The 12,851-nt window shown below is 41.3% G+C and overlaps 1 protein-coding gene across 2 annotated transcripts in view; it reads left to right on the top strand.

Moving 5' to 3' along the window:
* The first annotated feature begins 780 nt into the window (after positions 1-780).
* The window catches only part of Rarb (retinoic acid receptor, beta), a 146,454-nt gene continuing 134,383 nt past the window's right edge, over positions 781-12,851 (top strand). Inside the window, exons 1-2 of one of the 2 annotated variants that reach the window (XM_013010455.1) lie at positions 1,061-1,162; positions 1,391-1,519. In XM_013010455.1, the coding sequence (XP_012865909.1) occupies positions 1,441-1,519 (79 nt within the window). In that variant the 5' untranslated portion in view covers positions 1,061-1,162; positions 1,391-1,440. Of the gene's footprint in view, positions 1,520-12,851 lie in introns of both variants that reach the window. The other variant, XM_013010454.1, reaches the window with a different exon arrangement.

Raw genomic sequence — 12,851 nt, 5'->3', positions numbered from 1 at the left:
AACACAGATCTCCACCATCTAAACATGTATAGCTATAGATCGGATGCGTTGTATATAGGTAGGTGGGTGGGTTGAGGGAGCGGCCAGGGTTGGGGAGTAACCAGTTCCTGGCACTTCCCGATGTGTGTGGCAGTCAGCCCGGAGAAGTGAAGTGGATCCTGAAAGGTGAATTTTTCACTGCAGAATCAATGCCATCTCTTCCAGCCAGGGCTGGCTGGCAAGAGGGGAGAGCCAGAGAAAAGACATTTCGATGGAAAGTTTCTCCAAACAAGACCTTACCCCCACCCCTCCCAACCCCAACTCTACCCCTCCGCCCCCCCCCGCCCCCACCCCGCCAGGCAGGCTCGCAGCAATTTCAGAAGTGGAAAAATACCTAAGTGACGGGGACTCGAACATCCAGAGAGGCGCACGGGGTGGGGTGCGGGGTGGGAGTGTGTGTGTGTGTGTGTGTGTGTGTGTGTGTGTGTGTGTGTGTGTGTGTGTGGATGGGTGGATGGGGGTGTGTGAATTCTGGACGGGGGGGGGCGGGAAACTGCAGCTCTCCAAGCCGCGCGCGCAGCAGCATCGAAATTAATGAATGCATAAAGAGATGCCCAAGAACGCAGCGGCGCTCCAGGAGAGCGGGCGGCCGGTTCCGGGGATCGAGAGCGTCGGGACCCCGGGCCGGGGCATTGTCTGCGGCGGCGGCGGGGCGAGCCCGCAGCGCCGGTGCGCGCTGGCCGCGCGCCTCCCGGCTGCGGCGCGGGCAGGGCTGCTGGGAGTTTTTAAAGCGCTGCGAGGATCCTGGGAGTTGGTGATGTCAGACCGGGGTTGGGTCATTTGAAGGTTAGCAGCCCGGGAAGGGTTCACCGAAAGTTCACTCGCATATATTAGGCAATTCAATCTTTCATTCTGTGTGACAGAAGTAGTAGGAAGTGAGCTGTTCAGAGGCAGGAGGGTCTATTCTTTGCCAAAGGGGGGACAGAGTTCCCCCGCGCGCGCCGCGAGAGGACTGGCATGCCGAGGACGCGAGCTCCCCGGGCAGGGCTGCTGCGGGCACCGCGGGGGTAGGATCCCGAAGGCGTTTGGAAGAGGCTGGCAAGCTTTTCCTCGCCAGGAGAACTTGGGAGCTTTCTGAGCACCCCCCTCCCCGGCTGGATTGGCCGAGCGAGCCTGGAAAATGGTAAATGATCATTTGGATCAATTACAGGCTTTTAGCTGGCTTGTCTGTCATAATTCATGATTCGGGGCTGGGAAAAAGACCAACAGCCTACGTGCCAAAAAAGGGGCAGAGTTTGATGGAGTTGGGTGGACTTTTCTATACCATTTGCCTCCACACCTAGCGGATAAGCACTTTTGCAGACATTCGGTGCCGGGGAGATCATGTTTGACTGTATGGATGTTCTGTCAGTGAGTCCCGGGCAGATCCTGGATTTCTACACTGCAAGCCCGTCTTCCTGCATGCTCCAAGAGAAAGCCCTCAAAGCATGCTTCCGCGGATTGACCCAAACCGAATGGCAGCATCGACACACTGCTCAATGTAGGTTTGATTTTTTTTTACCCCCTTCTTCTACCACAAATATATGTATGTATATATATACATATATGCATATATATATACTCTTTTGCATGCAATAAAGACATTGGAAATAACCTGCGTTGGGAACAAGACAAAGGATTTTAATGATTTAATGCCGAAAAGGGGTGTGTTATGCTGGCGTGCATTATTGATTACCACTGCTAAAATTTTCCTGGTAGATATTTCCTCCTTCAACAACCCTTCCAGCTCCCATGCTCTTGACTGCCCTGATAGTCTCTTGGAAAATTTGTTTGTAGTTTATTTTATTTAAATATGCAAGGAGGGAGAAAGAAAGTGGAAGGTGACCACAGGATTTTGAAACATTCTTCAAGTAGGACAATTGGATACAATGTCCTACTTTTGTTTTTGTTTTTTGTTTTTCTTTTTAGTTTTTACTAAGAGATGTGCAGAGGGGAATTGAACTTTACTATGTTTGAAGATGTAGAAAATCCTCCCTCTCCCCCAAACAGTCCAAAGTAATTAAAATGTGACATGTTCCCTGCAAGGAGTGTAGCCTAATTAAGGTGGCTGCCACTCTTGAAGTTCATAAACCACCAATCCAGGCTGCTGCCTCCAATGTTTTTCTTGCTAAGGAAAGGCAGTATTTCTTAGCATTGACCCCACTGCCACCTTTCCAAGTCACTTTGTTGGTCTAAGAAGTTGCCTGTTTTGCTAGAAAACTACTGGCAATGAACACCCCTCAGGCTGAGCCATCCATTATTTCCAAATCTTGCAATTCAGCCAGGAACCTGGGCATGGGTGAAAGGGGGGAGAAATTTAAATGGGTTAGCCCTGTGTTTTCCTCTTCCCCCTCCTCCTCTTCCTCTCCTCCTCTTCCTCCTTCTTCTTTCTCCTCCTCCTTGTCGTCCTCTTCCTCCTCCTCTTCTTCTTCTTCTTCTTCTTCTTCTTCTCCTTCTCCTTCTCCTTCTCCTTCTCCTTCTCCTTCTCCTTCTCCTTCTCCTTCTTCTTCTTCTTCTTTTCTTCTTAGCTGCTGCTGCTTCTGCTGCCACCACCTCCTCCTCCTTCTCCTCCTCCTCCTCCTCCTCCTTTTTGACTATTTGGTTATCTGATGCTGATGTCATGCAGAGGCTCACATCTGGTCAACAGTAGCTTGGCTGGGCTTGAGAAATGACCAGGAGTTCTAGAAAAACCCACCTTCGGGTGACCGAGAGGGATGCCCTGGTTCCCTGACAGTGATTTAGATAAATGGCTCAGCTATCTATCAAAATGTTTTTAGTACTTTATTTGACAATTCATTGGAGCATTAGCCTGAAAATGACATTTTAAATCTTTGTTTTCAAAGAGGTCAAAGTTTAACTGGAAGAAATTGAGTTTTCCTAATAACACAGTGGCTTATCTAAAGAGAGAGGAGGGGGGAAAGGGAGAAAAGGGGTTACAATGACAAGGTTTAAAGCACCCTCTCTGAGACTTTCTCTTCACAATAAAGACTTTGCTTCTTAGGCCAGGAAATCAACAGGTTTGTAGATGAAAAATCAATAGGCATATGATGCCAACAGAATGGTGGTCTGACTTAGCATTTTGTTGAGTCCTATGCAGGACAAAAAGAGTATGGTTTCAGACAGTGTCTTGGTCTTCAGCGGCTCCCTCAGTAAGCCTTGTCTTTTTTGGTTGTTCATTTTCTTTCCTGAGAAATCAAAAGGAACTGAGTCTTACAAAATAATTTCTAGTTCCCTAATGGATCCTTTAGACTGATCTTTTCTGTAGCAATTAAGATGCTATGAGCAATTCCACTTGAAATCCCAGAGCAATGGGTTGCTGTTAAACTTTTCCTTATTAAAAGCAAGTTGGGATGAAACATTTTTGAACAGAAGAGGAACTAAAAAATGCTCAGAATCCCTTTGGAAAGTTAGTGGGCTTCGTAGAGCTTTTACTCGTAGGAATTCTCCCTTTTGTAATTAGACCTCCAAACCATGCCTATTAGGTTTTAAGTGTAGAGGGAAAAGCTTTGTTTGTTCTCCACCAAGTTAAACAAGGGATTTGCTTTATCTACCGAGAGCCAGTGGTGAACGAGTCATTTGCCTAGGGCAACCGATAAGCCAGAAGGGTTGATAACAGCAAAGTTTAGCTAATCAAAGAAACTTGCATTAGACAAAGTAAATAAAGACATTTGACCAAGGGATTTCAGAAATTCCAGTGCCTTGCATTTGTAAGCAGGGCAATTAGTGCTTATTGTGGTCAATTTCACAAAGGTTTTAAATCCCACACCCCAACTTTAGGTTAAATAAATAAAATGTAAATATTGTTTGTGCCCCTGCAGGGCGGCTTCCTTCTCTATTAGACCACTTTATGACCAGTCAGTTTACTTGTCCCAGTGATTAAGTTTTCAAACTTAAACAAACCTAAAACATTCTCTTAAAAAATATTTTTTTTAAAGATCCTAACATGTCTGAGGCACTCAGTGGTGGGTGCAGAATGGAATTAGTAGTTGGGGCTTTTGAAATAAAAGCCTGTGAAGGGTACGTTTACATAACTAAAAACATAAAACCGCACAGTCCTCTCCATTTTCCTTAATGGCTGTTTTGACGAGACACAGATCTGTTTGTGCTCTTAATACGGAGAAAAGAAAGAATGGGCAAAGAGAGAAAAATAGAATTTAATTCCAGCCTCAACTATTTTCAGCTTTGAGGTCCTACCTAGTTTTTTAATGGTGGTGATGATGGTGTGGTAGTGGTGATTTGTGTGTGTGTGTGTGTGTGTGTGTGTGTGTGTGTGTGTGTTTAATAGAATAAAACCTCCAAACATTCAATAGACCAAAACCTCACTTTGAAATATGTTAAGATATTCCCTTTATTTTCTTTTTAAATTTTAAACACAGAAAAATGATATGCCAGCCAGCTGCCCCAATGGTAGCAGGAACTGTGAATTGCTTATTGCAAACATTCAGAATCATATCAGAGGCTGTTAACTAAGGGATACTAGGCATGAAGACTTGTCCCTTGTCCTGGAACGTTTACTATTCTGATGCCTCCTCAATTATCCTGGACTGAGGCTGCCCCAGATGTTTTCTGTATTAATTGCTTAGGGCATAGGCTCAATCTTAATATTTTTTTGGTCTAAATATAGTTGCTTTTTTTGAAATCACGAGGGTGACAACTTCTTGGCTCATTTCCCTGTATTCTCTCTACTCAACACATCAAAAGGGAAAAAAAGGTGGGGGGAGTTTTCTTTTTGAAATAAGATATTGGTCTGTTAATGAGAATAAATTATTTTTAAAAACAAATAGCAACAATATGTGATTACAGTACGAGAAAAGTCCCTTTCTCCAAACCCTGCTACCTGAATTTTAAGTATTAAACAGTATCTAAATCCTCTCCTAGTGAGATATAAATTGGGGTCAAAATGGCAAAATCAAAGATACCCTGTGAAAGAGAGACTAAATAAAGATTGACAGTCACCATAAGAATTGAATGGGGTTTTGAATAAATATTTCAGTTAAAAGGCTCAATTGTTTTTCTAAAGTAGGACATAATTTTCTGCTTCCCAGACACATGACAGTGTAGCTAGCACCATCAGAAGGAGGAAAAAAAAGGGGGGGGGACTTTTACTTAAATCTCAGAAGGAGTGCAGGGAAGGGTCATTTTGCAAACAAGTGGAAGATTCATAAACTTTTTCTTTCCTGTAGAAAAGAAATGTTAATGCACTTTCAATACACAGATAAGTTGGAATATCTGGTAGGAGAGCTTTGGCAACTCAGGAGAACAAAAATGCAGAAATGTACATTTTAATGCCAGGAAAGGGTGGGATTTTGAAAAATCTTAAGATACAACAGTCGGAGACAGATATTGATGAGTTTACACTGAAGTGATTCATTTGGAATTAATTGGGAAACTCTAGTTGGAATTTGATTCACCACAAGAAATGTATAGGTCTGCATAGAATCGGACATTTTTTCCCCTTCTTAATAGATAAATGGCAGAATGTCAGTTTTTGTTTCACTAGATGACCTGAATAAGATACTGGGCTTCCTTCTGGGTTCTGAAAGCCAGGTTCTAACCATATATATGATGAGGTAGTACCATCAAAAACTTTTAAATATATACATAGATACACATATATATTCATAAAGCCTAAAAAATAAAAGAAAGTCTTTTTGGATATCAGACATTTAGAATTTGCTGGCTACATAATTTGTAAAGCCTTGAGATTAAGAAAGAAAGAAATCTTTACTGGGTTTTGTGGTTTTTGTTTTTTTGTTTGTTTTTATTTTTATGCATTCCACAAGCTTCACTAAACTCTACTCCAGAAGGGAAATGAATGATAAATGCTCAAGATTTTAAATACATCTCACAAAAATTATAAATTTTTAATAACAAATATTTGAACAAAATTAGAAAGTGGGGAAGATGAAAATGTAAAACACAGATGCAAAATATAAACATCATTTCATAAATATACAGGACTTTAACAAAAACAACAACAAAAAATGCCCTGTTCATTTTAGAACTCTGCAGAGTTTGAGTTATGCGTAAGTGCCAATAAATTCGTTCTTAAATGACATTTTTATACTTTAAATGTTCTAATATAAATTCAGTTAACTATCAATTAAATAGATTATTTCAGAAATGGGAGTTTTTGATGAAGGTTAATCAGAAAAATCTTGGCTCCAATCCTTTCCAAAGATATTACTATAGAATCTTGCCTTTCAAATTACAGGGTAGTTATGGCAATCATATATCTCTGATTTTCTAGAATAACCCACTTTCAAATGTACTGCCATCGTTCCCACATAAATCACTGAAATATGCCAGGTATTTCCCTATTACCACATCTCCTAGGCTGCCCCTTGAACCCAGGAGTGGCACAGAAAGTCTTTGTTTGATTCTATGGTCAGTATTACTGGAGGACTCACAGCTTAATTTTTCCATTATGTCTGAAGATTGCTTTGCGTTTCTGGTCATTCTTTTGAGTATGAATTCTTTTTTTTTCTTTTTTCCTCCCTTTTTTTAGCCAAACACATCAGTAAATAGAAGGTGTCCTTGCAAAATGGATTGGACTTTGCTTCCCACACCAGCGTGTGTGTGTGTGTGTGTGTGTGTGTGTGTGTGTGTGTTGGAGATGGGGGAGGGGAATGTAATTCAATTGAATGGTTTTGAACAAATCTGTACCCTCAATTAGCTTCTTAAAATGGATTGGAGGTGATGTGGAAGGGGGACAGACACGTCAGGTTTGGATTTCTCGGGCTTCAGTCTGTAAGTGGCATGACCTAAGGACTACTTGTTAAATAGGAGGTTAGATAACCTTGCCTTGCCTTGTAAGATCTAATAACACCACCTCATCTGTCAATATCCAGCCTATTTCTCCCTATCCCTCCCCCCAGCATCTTCAAAAGTTTCAAAAGTTCTGCTCCCCTAGGAAGCAGCTGGAACCAAGTCTGCAGGCTTTTTTATGATTTGTCTTGAGTGTTCAGAATTTCTTAGACGGGAATTTTAACTGTCAGAAGGCTGCTGACTTGCTTTTTCTGTGACCTTGCTGGGTGGAGAACCCAAAAGGGGGCCATTCAGTAAGATAAGACTCCTGCCCCCCTGAAATGATAAGGAGAGGATAACAGGAAGTGACGTCAGGGAGGTGACCCAGCCTGGCCTAGCACTTCCTCTAATCCGGGTCCATGGAATCCAGAGCGCCCCCCCCCCCTCCCAGCAAGGGCAAGAGAAAGAGGAAAGCTGATTGTAACCAGGGGATGGTGGCTGATCATGTTTCTTATTCTCCAAAGCAGATGGCACTTTTAATAAAGTGAGTTCTGAGAGTTCTGAGATTATATTATAATTTTACACTGTCATAGAAGAGGTATTTGTTTCTTAGCTGTTAATAGCCTCTGGCTGTTGTCTCCTAAGACAGTCTATCCAGCAATCACTAAATACCATTCACACACAAGTCTTGACAACTCTCCCCATAGAACAAAATGGCACAGAATTCACACTGTCAGCATCACCTATATACTTTTGTAAGTACAGACTTCCCACCCTCAGCAGCATCTAGTGAAAACATTACTAAAGCCATCACCTCAGAAATCACAAGGCTTTCCTTTTGTTCTTCCTTTTCTTGTAAATCCAGGGTGTTTGGCTCTAAAGTATCTCTGACTTGAGATCTGGAAAAGTTCAAATGAAAAAGGGGTCTATTTTATTTTTCAAAATGCACTGATACTTAAGCAAGTCCAGTCCAGTCTTAAAGATAGTGCTTTAGTTTTGAAGTTTTCATATGGAAGGAGTTATTCTCCTAATTGTACCCAGACTGATAGAAATGTTTGTTTGTTTTGCTGATGTTGATCAAATATTGTTTTGCCACAGACTAAAATTTTATCAAATCAAAACAAAAGAGGTGAATTTAAAATACTGCAGGTAAGACCAAATAAAATGAGTTTGACAGCTAACTGAAGGAAAACCAGATTTGGACCTCATTGATCCCATTATTTTGAAATTTTCTAGAGCAAAAGAAAAAGTCATGAAATAAATCCTTAAAATTATGAAAGCTTTCAGTGCTACAGTACCTTTGTTACGCCATCAAAGTCCATAATTATAAAAAGGCTGATGTTCTGAAGTCCGTTTCAGCTTCAAAGGTTTTTCTGGGGTCTCATCTATTGGAAAGCTTGGGGGTATAATTAACTAAAATGGAAGTGGAGGCAGAGAAATGTAGGTCCTTATGTTTTAATTCGGCTCAGAACCACCATGTGTTATTGAGAAGAATTCTTAATGGCAAACATAATTATTTCATTATGGTCCTCAGAATGCTTTCCATTGGCTTTAATGACAAGAAGTTGTATGAAAAGGCATACATTTTAATTAGTCCTTCTTATATTTACATCAGATAAATAACAAATAATTAATGAGAAACAAGTCTTTCGAATGGATGATTTCACTGAGTGCACTGGTTACAGTTTAATGATGAAACATTTCACTGCCTTTTTGCACTTTAATTATCTAGACATCACAGGACTAAAAATACCATTGTTGCCCTTTTTACTTAAAAAAATAAAGTCCTGACTTATTGCCTACAAATTGAATGCCGAAAAAGATAGCTAGACACACACATGTAAAGTAAGTAAATAACCAGTTGCATTCATGTCAGTACATTTGTTGAGACTGAGTTTGATCATTTTTATCTTTCTCCCATCTTTAACGGCCGCTTCTTTTCCTGCTTCTTTCTCTCTAGCTTCTTTCTCCACTTCTTTCTCTCTAGTTGCTTGTTTCAAAGACTTGCATTGTAAATGTCTTACCAAATGTGCTCTGAAAATTAAAAAAGAACAAAAAACAAAGAAACCAAAATCTTTTCTGTGTTATAGGTCTGTTTTCCCCTTTGATTTTTATATGAAAACCCATTTCCCATGATTCATCCGTTTTGGTGTACAGAACACTAATTGTTATTATTGATTTTAAATTCCATGACCATTACAAGTAGCCCAGATGACTGGCAGATAAAGGGTAATAATCCATGGAGTTCTGGAACTGTTTCATGTTTGTCTGGAGTACTTTATGTGATCAATATTAACTGCCCCATTGAAACTAACTGCTGTATCAAATAACAGTCAATCAAATGAATGTGCTTAGAGATTATTTATTGAAAGCTTTAATTGTTCACTGGGGCCCTGCTTATCAGAGGAAACAATAGGAACTGGAGATAGGATGAGCAGGCTTAGATTTGCATAAACTGTTGGAGAATGCAGGTAAGTGGGGGTCTCTCTGTGCCTTGACAAGAATTGGCTACAAATGGCTAGCATTATCAATGCTATGAGAATCACCTCTGCCTCAAGGCACACAGGATGGAACAAGTGGTCAGTCCTAAGAGTTTTACAGCTTCTTTGGCTCCCTCTTCTCACACACATCCTCTCCCTGGCATTTCTCCCTCTGCTACAAGACGTTGTCTGGTGGTCTGAGATAACCAAATTATCCATACTCAGCACAAGGTCAGTTTCTCCAGTTATGAACTGAGAACAAGAATGTCTACATTGCAGGATTAGACCTCATGTAAATTGTGATTCTGTTCTCATCTGAAAAAACTTAGAGTTTTTCTGCTTTGAATTTTTTTTTTTTGGATGACCCTATGGTTTGGGCTCCTTTGCTACTATTGAATAGTGGGTACATTTTTTTTTTCTAAGTCACATCTAAATGATCACTTTTCCTCAATGAAGTGGCTCCTCCTCACCTTCTTGTTCATCACAGTTTGAGAGGCTCTGTGGTCCTGATTCATTCGGAAGGCATCCAGTTATTCAACACCTAGGTCTTACACAGCTGATGGCGTTTACAAGTGAGCCTTCCCATCTTCAATGATGTAACAATACAATTAGCCACGTGACACTGTGGGTGGCGCAGTACATTTTTATTTCCTGATGATGAATTTGCCCTTGCAGAATTCCACCCAGCAAAGGGCTCCTGGGTCTCTGTCATGTGCCAGGCTCTTTGGAATTATCTCTGGGATTCCAAGATGGATCAGGCACTGTCTATGCTCTCTCTAAACTCACAAAGGGAGAAACTAGCAGACACAACTCACTGTGACACAACCCCCATAGAATATAGACATCTACTCTGTACTTTGGACCTCCGACTGGTGATGGAAACAACTGATCACTACTGAGAACCACGGCTGGTGCAGCCAGTGGATGATCAAGTAGGTTCTCCATTTCAGTCACAAGCATGAAAGTGTGAAGGTTTCCCACAGCAAAGATGCCTTAAAGAACCTCTCCAGGTGAATGACAATGATTCTTTTTGTTTTTGTTTTTGTGCCAGTACTAAGGCTTGAACTCAGGGACTGGGCACTGTCCCTTAGCTCAAGGCTGGTGCTTTACCATTTGAGCCACAGCTCTACTTCTAGCTTTTTTTTTTTTGGTGGTTAATTGCAGATTGAATGGTTAATCGCACAGACTTTTCTTCCCAGGTTGGTTTAGAATCATGATTTAGATCTCAGCCTCCTGAGTCGCTCAGATTACAGGCATGTACCACCAGTGCCCAGCCACCACGAGGAACTATAAACCCATTTTGAGCTAGGAAAATGAGTGCATACCCTCTAGATATGCTTCTTGAAAACTCTTATATGGAGTGTTTGTTAAGTAATTATGTGCTTCTTCTGTTAGGTTTGATTAGCTTAGCTTTTTTTAAAGAAAGAAAAACCTCTTATTCTTTATGAGTGTTTCTGTGATTTATTGGCCGTGTAACAAAACCATTCTCAAATTTAGCTGTCTAACAATTGATTATTTATTCTGTGGATTGACAGGGCTCAGCTGAGTAGATCTTGTACTCAATGTGATTAGCCAGACTGCAGCAGCAAGGCCTAAGTGAGGTGGAGGTCCAGGAAGTCCTCCCCCTCCCCCTCAGGGCTAGTGGGCATGGATGTTGGCTATTGCTGGGAGCTCAGCTGGGGTTGTGGTCTGTAGCAACACCATGTGGCTGGTGGTCTCTGGAAGTGAGCAGGCCCAGCGCCAGCCTTTTCAGCCATGCTCTCAGCCCTCTTAAAGATGCAGAACTAGCAGAAACCTCTTCTCTACTGGTAAGTCAATCACAGGGCCAGCTCAAACTTAATAAATCTGCCTCTCTGTGGGGAAGTGGTAAAAACTGTCCTGCAATCCTTCCTGCAGGGTTAGATGTGTACCTAATAATAAGAGGGAATATATTGTCTGCTGAAAGAAGCTAAACTGATTTCAATGGTAGGGTTTTTAGTTAACTTGCTTTGGGGCTGGTTAAATATTCAGTGATTGTGTATACATTATCAGCTAAACTTCCTCCACCCTATGAAGAAGATATTCTTGTCATGATTTTATACATGAGGAAATTGGGCTCAGAGAGGATAATCTAAAATCACATAGGTCATAGTAGCTGGAGAGCTGGATTTCAAATCGCAGGTAGGTCTTTGCTCCAGCTTGTATATGTATATGAGTGGACTCCTTAGGGAGCCGGTGGTGGCGGGGAGGAGGTCTCTGATCTTAGCTGCTTAACTGTCATCTCCACTTCTGGAGTGAAGAATATCTGACTGAGAACTTCTTGCGCCCAGACAATGCCAACAGAGGACCATGGAGTGTTTTAGTTTGGGGGAAAAGATGGACCATACAGGTAAAGAATTATAACTCACCTGCTTCTGATCATATTATTTTTTTCCCCCTGGTATAAACCGCAGCCTTTTGTGAAGTGGAGGAAACTCTGCCCAAATTATGCGAAGACTTTACACTTTTGTTTTCACATCCTGTTTGTTGTCAAGGCTGGGTGGCTCGTTGTGATTGCTGGAGCTCAGAGAGAGTGCAGGGCTAGTCTGGAATTTGTGGAGGTTCCTGGGAAGATTGAGATGGGAAGTGTGGCTGGGTACTTAAAAAAAGGAGGAAGAAAACATCCCAAAGCATGGTGAACTTGAATGGCTATTTTGCTATTTGCAAAATATGTATCTGTTGTGCTTAAATTACAAGAGTCACGATCATTATTGGCCTCTCAGACAATGCTCTTATTCAGACTTTCAAACACGATACATTTTTTCATATTTTGGGTTTGTATGTATTGTTTTGTACTGGTTTCTTTTGTCTGAACTCTAATTGTTATTGATTTGTTTTGGGCAGTACTGGGCTTTGAACTTAAGGTCTTGCATTGGCTAGGCAAACCTTCTTCTACTAGAACCACACCACCAGCCCTTCTTTGCTGTATTATATTTTTATTTTTTTGTTTTCTTAATTGACATCAATAGTTGTACGAGAGGCTTTTAGTTGAACAACTTGGTTGCTTTTCTTACTTTTAAGATAGGGCCTTGCATTTTTGCCTGATGGGCCTAGACCATGATCCCCTTACTTATATCTCCTGAACAGCTGGGTGTGCATCATATGGAATTGTGATGCTACTGACTTCTCTGTCCACAGTAGCTGAGATTACAGGCATGTATTGCCATGGGCAACCCTGAATTGTGTATTTTGAGAAAATAGAGACAGATGGACACATTAAAAAGACTTGCTGGAAGTCATGCAGTAGGGTCTACGTGGAAGCAGTGTCAGTCTATAAGATGCAGAGGAATGCTGGTGGAATGTTGGTGGAATGTTGCATGATGCAGGCCCATAAGATGCAGCAGAGGTGGGCAGACCCTGTTCCCACTGCCTCCTTGGTGGGAGCTGAGCTCCAAGTAGCCCCTCCTGCTCCATCTGGAATGTGAGTCCATTGGGCTTTTCTGTAAAAACTTTACATCAAAGTCTTCATCAGAGACTTAAAAAACAATATTTTGACATGTTAAACTCAGAAACAGATGATCCCCACCCCAAGAATTTTATTATGTTTTTTTTTAAAGCATAAAAGTGGAAAGATTTACCGTGAATAAC

The sequence above is a fragment of the Dipodomys ordii genome, unplaced genomic scaffold (assembly GCF_000151885.1).
Source record: "Dipodomys ordii isolate 6190 unplaced genomic scaffold, Dord_2.0 Scaffold12, whole genome shotgun sequence".
NCBI classification, from domain to species: Eukaryota; Metazoa; Chordata; class Mammalia; order Rodentia; family Heteromyidae; genus Dipodomys; species Dipodomys ordii.
The sequence above is the reverse complement of the archived record's forward strand: the minus strand, read 5'-3'. Positions and strand labels throughout refer to the sequence as shown.